This window comes from Microtus oregoni, unplaced genomic scaffold (genome assembly GCF_018167655.1).
Source record: "Microtus oregoni isolate MIOR12 unplaced genomic scaffold, Mior012 000112F_ref0000385, whole genome shotgun sequence".
Taxonomy (NCBI): Eukaryota; Metazoa; Chordata; class Mammalia; order Rodentia; family Cricetidae; genus Microtus; species Microtus oregoni.
This window is the reverse complement of record NW_024544738.1, coordinates 3,081,330-3,092,667: the sequence shown is the minus strand read 5'-3', so window position 1 is coordinate 3,092,667 and position 11,338 is coordinate 3,081,330. Positions and strand designations below refer to the sequence as shown.

Sequence of the window (11,338 nt, the reverse complement as noted above, 5' to 3'; positions counted from 1 at the left end):
ATGAGAAAAATCTCAATGGTCTAGACATGAAATGACACAATAAAGGCCTAGGTTTAGCCTCTTGGGGGAATATTAGTAGGTAAAGCAGCTTAGGGACCACAAGCAATGTTTCTAGAAGTACTGAAGAACAGCAAAGCCTAATTTTGATTTTCACCTTTAAATATAAGACATTGTTCAGATATGAGTGTTAGAAATAATAATCACTGAGCTTCAAAAATGCTGACCATTGGAACAATGAGATATCAGATTAAGGACACTTGGACTAAGCCTGATGATTTTAGTTTAAACTTCTGAACTCCAATACTAGAAGAACCAAATCCCAAAAGTTGTCTTTTGACTTTAACACTAATATGTTGACTCTGTATGAGGGGGCAGTCTCCATTTCCACTAACCTGATGCACACAGACGTTACACTTATCACAGAATACCATATCATTCCCTTCTTCACTGTCTGGAGACCGGCACACGTCACAGATCACATCTTCATCATATTCTATTCCTAGCCCTTCTTCTGTCTCAATAGCATGGTTCATATTTTGATGGCAGTGGCCGTTCTAGAACTTCTATTGTTTTTTCCATAAGCGTCTCATCAATTGGCCCATAACCTGCACAAAAATAAACCAATAACTCTTCTGTCAGCTGTCATTCCCAAATCATCAACTGCAGGGGTAGCAGGATGCTAAGGGACAAAGCCATCTTTTTTTTTTCCTGATCTAAAGCAACCAGATTTCAAGGATTTTTTTTACTAGAGAAATTCTAACATTGAGTAAAATAAAATTAGTGTTTAATACATTAATGAAGAAATACATCACAGCACATTTTCTTAAAAATTTACAGATGCTTACATTTTTTTTTTTTACTAAATCCTAGTCAGCGGGCTAGTGAGATGACTCAGTGGGTAAAGGACACTTGCTGCTAAGTCTGATGACTTGATTTTAATTCCTGGAAACCTCATGGTGGCAACAAAGAATCAATTCTCAAAAATTCTCCTCAACACACATATACATAAATAAATATAAAATTAAAAAATAAATCCTAGCCGGGCGGTGGTGGCCCACGCCTGTAATCCCAGCACTCGGGAGGCGGAGACAGGCGGATCTCTGTGAGTTCGAGACCAGCCTGGTATACAAAGGGAGTTCCAGGACAGGCTCCAAAGCTACAGAGAAACCCTGTCTCGAAAAAAATAAAAATAAATCCTAGTCAATCTCCTGCTAAAACCTTAATTAATTTTCTCTTATTCCTACTAATAAGACTTGAACCAAAGGTGTAACTTTGAACACTTTAATTCGTAGCATTTAAATCTTTTACTTGTTTGAGCACAAATAATGTATTAGTAACTTAGCTTCACTAAAAATACTTAGTGGTCATAACAAGAAGTTTTCATTTGATAATGTATTAACCCATAAAAGAAAATCCTAGGTAATATGTATATATGGATATGTATATGAAATACTGTTTTTCAAAACTGATTTAAAAAAATCAAATACCATTTTTCAATAACAAGCAATAATAGAAACCTCTCAACATTCACAAAGATTTAAATGTAATTCTGAAATTACCCCTTTTCTTTCTGATTTGTTTTTCTTTTTATACTTTTATTTTTCTCCTCACCCTCCATATTTAACCCAACTGAAAGATTCATAGGGCTGATATTGGTAAAAACTAAGTATTTTTCTTCTTAAGAGGACCAATGATTTTTGGAACATTATTTAGTTACTTTTAGAAACTAAGGAATAATTTTCAAAATGATTCAAGATAAATTTATCCAACAATATTTTTAATGTAAGACATCTAAAGAATTTTAAAATATGTATGAATTACCTTTTAAAATTTTATCTACTTACAAAGCAAAGATTTTCTCTGGCTTATTTTCAGCCTAGACATACCATATACATATACATATACTTACATACACATATGTATATATCAAATACACATATAGATATGCAGGAACAAAGCATATAGTGTCTAGTCTGGATATATACTCAAAGAATTCTATATCCCATCACACAGATATTTGCATATCCATGTTTTTTACTGTTGCTCTATTGACAATAGCAAGAAAATGGAATCAGCCCAAACAAATGCTCAACTGATAAATGAATAATGCAAATATAGTATAATTTTATCAATTCATAAAGAAAAAATGAAGTTCACAAGAAAGCGGAAATAACTGGAAAATATATTGTGTGTGGTAACATGGTCTCAGAAAGATAAGCACCATGTTTTCACTCCTATGTGGAACCTATAGTCTAATTTTTAATATATTTATATTTGTGTAGGAATGATTATGTAGAGTTCAGGAAAATAGAAAGGGACCTATGACAGGAGAAAAAAAAGAGGCCACAATTAACAAAGATGGGTGGGAAAGGTAATAGATTTGAAAACACAAGGGGGAATACCAAATATAAGGGTTTAAGCAGGGATGGGAAGTGGGGAGATGAGGGACTGAAGACTGGATAAACTAAATTTTAGTATGTATGAAAATTTAATAAACTTGCTACTTTATAAGCTAATTTTAAAAAGCAGAGTTATAGAGTCTAGTTATAAAAACTTGGATTCAAATTCCAACTTTATCTCATATTAGCTATGCAAACTTTGTTATCTTACTGTTCTTATCTATAAAATGATAATACTAAATTCATTAACTTGTGAGGATGGGATGTTTGCTCATTGGTTAGTATTGTACCCAGTATATAACCAGCATACACATTTTAAATTCTTTAACTTGAGCAAAAATGCTTAATTTAATATTTTTAAAAGTTTATTTTAAGCTCTAAAATGTGTGACTATAACATCATTCTTCCTAAGGAAAAATCCAACACAAGGCAATCCTCCTCAACAACTCTGGATCACTTGTTCTTCTAGAGGACTTAGGCTCAAGTACCAGTACCTACATGGTGAATTGCAACCATCTGTAACTCCAGTTTTGACGGAGGAAGGTCATTGGTTAATTATAATAAAGAAACTGCTTGGCCCTCATAGGTTAGAACATAGGTGGGTGGAGTAAACAGAACAGAGTGCTGGGAGGAAGAGGAAGTGAGGTAAGACGCCTCAGACAGACACCATGCAGCTCATCGCCAGGGCAGATGCGATGAAGCAAGCCGCCAGGTCAGACATGCTGAATCTTTCCTGGTAAGACTGGTGCTACACAGATTACTAAAAATGGGTTAGGCAAAATGTGAGAATTAGCCCGTAAGAGGCTAGAGCTAGTGGGCCAAGCAGTGTTTAAATGAATACAGTTTGTGTGTTGTTATTTCGGGTAAAGCTAGCCGGTGGCGGGAGCTGGGTGGCGGAATGCAACCCACAGCTCCCTCAACACAGTTTCAAGGGATTTGATGCCGACTTCTGGCCTTTACAGATACCAGGCATGTATGTAGTGCATGTACACACATATAGGCAAAACTCTCATATAAATAAAATAAATACATCTAAAATATTTAAAAACTAAAGTTCAATCAAAAACCTATTTTTTATTTTGTTGAGATTATAATATATTCACATCATTTCTCTCTCCAAACCTTTTCATATACCTTTCTCATTTTCCTTTAAACACATGGCTTCTTTATTGCTCCATGAATATATGTCTATAAATATAGGTTCCTAAATATAACCTGGTCAATCTGTATAATGCTACATGTATGTATGTTTTCAGAGTTAAGCATTTGGTACTGGATAACTAGTCACTGTGATCTCTGTTTCTCTTGCTCTCAAACATTCATTGATTGCCCGTAGTTCTTTGTGTAGGGTTGAGTACTGCACAAGAACACTAAGAATGCAATAGTGGTATTCACACCTTGCTGGTTAACCAATAGCTCTCTAATTGAACTTAAAACCCACTTAACTTACTTTCATTGGTCAAATAAAAAAAAACAACCCACTTAACAGAGGGAAACCGTACTGGAAACCTAGCTAATTACTCAATGCAAGCAAAGTCATGGATATTGAAGGAGAACCTAAAAATCACTACTTTATTAAAATCACTACTTTATTAAGCCCATATAATCCCTAACTACATTCTAAACATTTGTCCTTATATCCACAGATAAGTGTAGTCTTCACCCCTCATCAAGGAAACTTGTCTTTGAAACAAATATAGACCACCACAGAAAACCACAACCAATCAAAATGTAGAGTTGTAGAGCCAAGTCTCATTTGATATATCTACAAAACATGTCTGCTCAAGCTAAGGGAACATTTCAGATGAGGGAGCAGTATGATTGTAAAAGCAAGAAGACCAGACCAGGGAGTTTGCTGTGAGATTGTGTCTCCTAGTGATGTCAGAAGCTACACACACAAAATCTCACCAACATGAATACCTATACATGATCTGAACAAGGATGACACAAATAGACATGCTAAAGTAGACAGGGGAAAAAGCCCATGAAGCCTCACCCCTATACACACAAAACATCTCTTCTAAGATTAAATGAAATGTATTGTCCTGGATAGGATGGGATCCTAGACAAGAAAAAGATTAGTAGAGAAAAAATAAAAAGCCCAAAATTCTGGAACATTAGTTAATGGTGATGGTTTCTTCATCCTGACAAATGCATCATGGCAAAGAAATATGTTAATATTAGGACACAGAATATACTTTAGGTATACATTTGTATTTTCTGCACTGAATGTCCATTTTTTCTGCAAATCAAACTTTTCCATTATAAAAAAATGTAATCCTCATCCAAAGAGAATTAGTTGTAAAACATTGAACTTATAGGGCAGTTTCTTATCAAAAGAAGCACTGTGATGGTTGTGTTATCATGAATTCCATTTGCATGCAAAACCACACACTGTGGTACTTGATTATGTCTTTGTCCTTCTTTTATTCCATTCTCTATGATTTACACTCTAAATTGGCCACACCCTTATTCCTCCTAGAGAACAAATAAAGAAGAAACAAAACATACTAAGATTATAAAACAAAAATTAAGAAGTAGTTGTTGGCAGAATAGCTTCCATCGCCATGCCAAAGAGGATTTAATATAATTTTAACTTTTTCCACATGTATTCATATACTAGCTTTAACATAGAGAACAAACTGAAGGTAGCTAAGAACTACTTTGGAGATATTTTTCCATAGGCCTACCATTCTGGGCAACAAAATTATAAGCCTTATATTAAAGGGCAATGGTCATAGTAACCTGTCACTTGTAGTAGGATAGTGGGTACTGTTAAATACTGATAAACCTTTTTTTCTAACACCTGAGAGACACACCTCTATGGACTTGTCCATTATTAAGAGTGATTTTCAGGACTGATCCACAAACAGGTCTCAGTATCCTTTCTAACTAGAAGTTCAATCAACCATCACTACACTAACATTTAGCATTATGAAGCAACTTCATGAAACTTATGTGCTATCTGTATCTATGCTATTATACTGAATAAATGAAGGATCACTTAAATTTTATTACTCTATCTTAATACTGATTAAAATTAATACTGATAAAATACTGCTATACTTTATACATTTGAATAAATAGCTCATTTCTTCAAAAATAAAAATAAGTGAAAGGGTAGGTAAGAAAGGAAAGCAGATGAAAAAAGTTTTACAGAGTTCTACCAATTTAAAAAAAAATCACTGGTGAAAGTCAAAGCACAATTTACTTTTAAGAAAACAGCTTACCCATTTCTCCAAGGTCTTCATTGAGTTCTTGAAGCCAGAAGGTGTCCATGTCATCTAGGTCATATCGGCATGTAGATGCTGCCAGCTCTAGGGTATTGATATAGCCAGGCTCTGCAGACTCTGGGCTAGAGCAACGGATATATTTCCGCGGCCGGACAAAGAGAACTTCCTTTACCCTTTCAGATATAATCCTAGAAAAGCAATAGAAAGACATCGGCAACTATCAACAAATGACAGATTTCAGGTACTGACAGGATAAGCCAAATGACTCTGGCTACACAAGGGCACATGTCTTGCTATTCCTTCTGGGAGATATGGCAGATCCCTTTCTAGAATCAAATGATTCTGAAAATTCAGTTTCATCATCTGCTGTGAACTTATTGACTGATAATGATATGCTTCATTCACCTACACAGATCTGGGACCCTACTACTATTTATTCTAATAAAATGTTGATGTATTGTGTGTTCTTGACCTAATGGTCACCAAGTATATTTAAAAGGGAAAAATCTGGGATTGAGTGTTAGCTGCACAAAGGTATCATGTTTAAACATACACCTCAGCAAAACCCGTGATTTTTTTCTTCCATGGACAGACTAGGTTTTAGACTTACACAAACCTGTTTCTTTTTCCTGTCATTCATTTGTAAAGTGGTTCTGAAAAATTACTTAATTTAGATAAGGTTCAGTTTTCTTTATGAAAAAGTAGGGAAAAGAATAATAAATTATTAAATAACACCAAACTTGTAAGATTATTATGCTTACATGAAATAAAAGTATTTGTTATGGCATATAATAAAAACATGTTTCAGTAACACTAGTGTTATAATTCTTACTACTTTCATTATGCAAATGAGTTAAAGTCAAGAGATCATAGAGTTGCATAAACTCAAGATATGAGAGCAGCCATAGGTCTGAGCCAGGGCTACATGATGGAAAAAAATTCCTATTATTCCATCAACTTTTGTAGTGAGCTTGAGCAAATCCATGGCCTTTCTGATACCTAAGAACTCAAGGCAAGAAAACCAGTCAGGGAAAGAAATGTCTACAACTTAATCTATAATTGATGGTTTAAGTACCAGATGAGGCATCAGAAAATATAACCAAAAGGAAATCTGGATTATCTTTTCTTTTCTTGGCAATTTTAAAGAACAGTGTGGGTTATCTAAAAAGGGGGGGGGAGAAATACTCGTATTATCATAAAATAATGAAAACCATTCCTCTGGAAGGATTTTAGAGCTAATTTAATTCTAGAGTCATTATATGTGTAGGATAATTAATAAAACAATATCAATACATGTAATATATATAATTGACCATGTAAGTGCAGAAAGTACATATTTTCTTCTAAGCATTCTTCCCAAAGCTTATGATTTCAAATAAAGTATCTTGAATAGTTAACAAATATATATATTTGTACATTAAAATTATTCTATTATATGGAAATCCAAAAGCAATAAATATTGGAAGAAAATGCAGAAATCTTAAGCATTAACTGCAGCTAAATTTTAAAACTTTATTCAGAGGCCTGCTTCTAACTGAAAAGGACAAAATACATGCTCTCCAGAGACTTCAAGATCAAATAAATATATAGTGTGCTTCTTTGGTGCATGGCCTTACAAGGAAATTATAGAATATTAACTAATGGTTTATCTCAAGTGCTTTAAACTGTACAAGAAAAAAGTTGATTATAAATTTTCTGGAATGAAGCTTTTGTTTATAAGGCTTCTGGAAGAACACAGAGGAGAATACATTTATGACATCAGGATAGGCAAAGATATTTTACATGAAACACAAATGCCACCAAACACAATAGGAAAAGATTGAAGAAACATACACACTAAAACTTTGGTTACAAAAAGAGAGTGAAAAAGCAATTTTTGGGGTAGACGATATTTACAATTAAAGATATACAAAAAATTCAATTAAAAACTAGGCAAAAGATTTAGGCAGACACTTCATAAATAAGGCTACCTCTTGCAGCAGATAAACAAAAGGCTCTCAACCTAACTAGCTATCATAGATATTGAAATCATAATCACTGTTATCTACCAGAACGGCTAATATTTAAAAAATTGACCCCAAACTGGTCTTTGAAGGTCTAAGTGATGGTAAGAAACGGAAGCAAATAGACCTATTGTTACATTGCTGGCTTGGGCATGAATTGATATATGCCACTTTGGGAGCAAATACAGTTATAAGATATGTACAGGATATGAACAGATATATATGTTCTTTGACCTAGCAAATATATTTTTATTATATTTAAATTTTAAATATATTTTTAATAAAAATGTACAGACATTTTATTATTACAGAGGGTAAAAAGGTTCACTTTCTACAATAGCTGGAAACAACCTAAATGTCTTACTAAAGGTGAATGGGTAAATTGTGGCATATTCAAACAATGAGATATGATGCATGAGTGAAAAATGAACTACTACATGCAACAGCATAGATGGATCGCACAAGCATAATGATAAACAAAACAATCCACTCTCAAATGAATACATACTATAGGATTCTATTTATATGAAGTTCGAAAACTGGCAAAACTGTTACCTATGGTGAGGGAGGTCAGTTACTGGCAGGGAGCAGAAGAAAGGCTTCTGGGGTGTTGATAATGTTCTATTTCTTGATCTGAGTGGCAGTTAAATGAATACGTTTAATTCATAAAAATTCATTCAGCTGTACAAAAACACATTCTATATTTTCTGGATGTACATAATACTTCAATGCAAAGTTTATCATAATGATAATTAAAATGGTGATGTTACCTTAGTCATTTTTCCATTAAGTATAAGTAACTAAAGTCTGAATCTAAGAACAGAAACAATAACACCAAAATGCAAGAAAACACATAGGTAAAAGGTTAAATTAATGTAAATTTACAAGAGAAGTTACTGAATTTATTACAGAAGAGAAGATCTGTGAAAATGTTATTTTGGGATTTTTATCTTACTTTTGGCTTCTTGAGACAGGATCTCACTATGTAGCCCTGGCTATCCTGGAATTCAACATGTAGTTCAGGCTAGTCTCCAACTCACAAAGAATCCACCTGCCTCTGTTTTCTGAGTACTGTGATTAAAGACATGTGTTACCATGCCTGGAGGATTTTATTTATTTATTTTTTTGAGACAGGCTCTTGCTATGTTCCCTGCTTCAGCCTCCCAGGTGCTGGGATTATAGGTGTGCTATCATTTCCAGCCTGGGACTTTTTAGAAAACAGCTTAAATCATCATCATTTACACATGCACACATGCAGGCTCATGCACGTGTGTACACACACAAACACTTCCAGTTATCAAAAGACATTTTGCTTCATGTGTGTGCCTGTGTGTATGATTGCTGTACCGGTGTAAAAGAATGCAGACAGATTGTAAAAATATATCTATAGCTTTAATGGAAAAAATAGACTTACAGAACCACGGTTCCTGCGGAGACCAGGAAAGCAGAAGTGAGCGGGCGAGCACACTCGCCAGATTTATAGGTAAACATTCGCCCGAGGTGAACTTATCCCTACAGATTGCTATTGCTTTAGAGCAGTGGTTCTCAAGTTTCTTAGTGCTGTGACCGTTTTATATAGTTCCTCATGTGGTTATAAAATTGTTTTCATTGTTACTTCATAACTAATTTTGTTACTGCTATGAAATGTAATATAAATATCTGACATGCAATTCCCAAAGGGGTTGAGACTCACAGGTTGAGAACCACTGCTTTATAGGAAATCCTAGAATACTATGGTTTTCTTTGCCAGTCACTATGGACTAGGTATAGAGACACTATGAATGGCATCAGATCACTGACCATATCAGCAAATGTTCACAAACACAAAGGTTTAAGTAATTTTGTTAGAACAACATAAGCATAGCTTTCAATTTAGATCCTTTAATATAACAGAATGTCGTAGTAACTTTCTAGGTGACTGGCTTTTGGTAAAGTACCCATATCCACTTCTCTATAGAAAGGTTTATTCACCTGTTCTTCACTAGTAGGTTCGAGTGGCTGGAATATTATTAACTCTGGCCCAAGAAAACACTGCTGTGCCACTGAGGAGTCATTGAAATGAAATTATTATTACTGTTGTTTGACCTAAAGCTTAACATAGTGTTCTTTTAAAAAATTCTTTTATTCTTTTTTTTTTAAAAAAGAGAACTATCTTTTTTCATTTTACACACCAATCCCAGTTCCCACTCCCTCCACCTATCCCACCCCACCCTACCCCCATCCACTCCTCAGAGAGGGTAAGGCATATGGCTTTGGAGAAGGTCCAATGCCCTCCCTACTATATCTAGGCTGAGCAAGGTATCCATCCAAAAAGAATAGGCTCCCATAAAGCCAGTACAAATAGAAGGGATAAATCCTGGTGTCACTGCCAGTGGCCCCTCAGTCTGCCCCAGTCTTGCAACTGTCACCCACATTCAGAGGGCCTAGTTTGGTCCTATGCTGGTTCCTTCCCTGTATGGAAGTTGGAGTTGGTGAGCTCCCAATAGCTCAGGTAGATTGTTTCAGTGGGTGTCCCCATCATGGTCTTGACCTCTTTGCTCATATTCTCACTCCTCCCACTCTTTAACCGGATTTTGGGAGCTTAGCCCAGTTCTCCACTGTGGGTCTCTGCCTCTGTTTCCATCAGTTGCTGGATGAAGGTTCTATGGTGATATTTAAGATACTCATTAATCTGACTGCAGGGCAAGGCCAGTTCAGGCACCCTCTCCTCTATTGTTTAGGGTCTTAACTGGGATCATCCTTGTGGATTCCTGGGAATTTCTCAAGAGTCAGGTTTCTTGCTAGCCCCATAATGGCTCCCTCAATCAAAATATCTCTTTCCTTGCTCTCACCTCTGTCCTTCCACTATCTCGACTATCCTGTTCCCTCAAGTTCTCCTCCCCCCTTCCCCTTCTTTTTTCCCCTTCCCCTTCCACTCTCCCTTCTCCTTCCATCCCCAAGCTCCCAATTTTGTCAGGCAATCTTGTCTATTTCCCCTTTCCAGGTGGATCTATATATGTTTTTCTAAAGGTTCACCTTGTTACTTAGCTTCTCTTGGATCATGAACTATAGGCTCAATGTCCTTTGCTAGCATCCACTTATGAGTACATACCATGTTCATCTTTCATGCTCATCAGGATGTTTTTTCTAGTTCCATCCATTTTTATTGACAGTGACCTTTCAGGGACTTTTCAAATGACTTTCAAATACTTTGAAAGATAGAGACTATGCTGTTTCCTAATGAGTGCCTAGAATTACTTTTGAATAATACAGAAACTATATAAAAATCACACTATAGATTTTTAAAGGTTTGAGATGAGTATTTTAAAATTAACTAGATAATAGTCTCAAAAATGCCTTTTTAAAAAAGATATGGTCTTAACTTTGTAAACTCACCACAAAATCCAGGCTGTCTTCAAACTTATGTTAACCCTTATGTCTTTGCTTTCCAAGTGCAGGATTTATAGAAGTAAACCACAACCCGTGACTTCATAAATATATGTTTAGGCATAGTCTCCTCCAAATGCCCGTTAATCTTGTTACTTTGTGATGACCTCTTCTTCCCAAATCTGTGACTTAGTGTATGAGACAGTTACCGTTTCTACGACATAATGGCATTTTCCAAATCCCACATATCTTTAACAATGTGACTCTGATATTCTTCCAGTTCTAAAGATTATTTCTCCTCTCTTTGAATAAGGGATGGCTTATGGTGGTTTTGACT

The 11,338-nt window shown here is 35.2% G+C and overlaps 1 protein-coding gene across 1 annotated transcript in view; it reads right to left on the bottom strand.

Annotated features, from left to right (window-relative positions):
• Positions 1-392: 392 nt before the first annotated feature.
• The window catches only part of LOC121443735 (protein Jade-3-like), a gene marked incomplete at its 3' end in the record, with an annotated part of 30,380 nt that continues 19,434 nt past the window's right edge, over positions 393-11,338 (bottom strand). The window contains exons 4-5 of the mRNA XM_041645529.1: positions 5,630-5,820; positions 393-511 (exon numbers count right to left, since the gene is read on the bottom strand). Of these exons, the coding sequence (XP_041501463.1) occupies positions 393-511; positions 5,630-5,820 (310 nt within the window). The remainder of the gene's footprint in view (positions 512-5,629; positions 5,821-11,338) is intronic.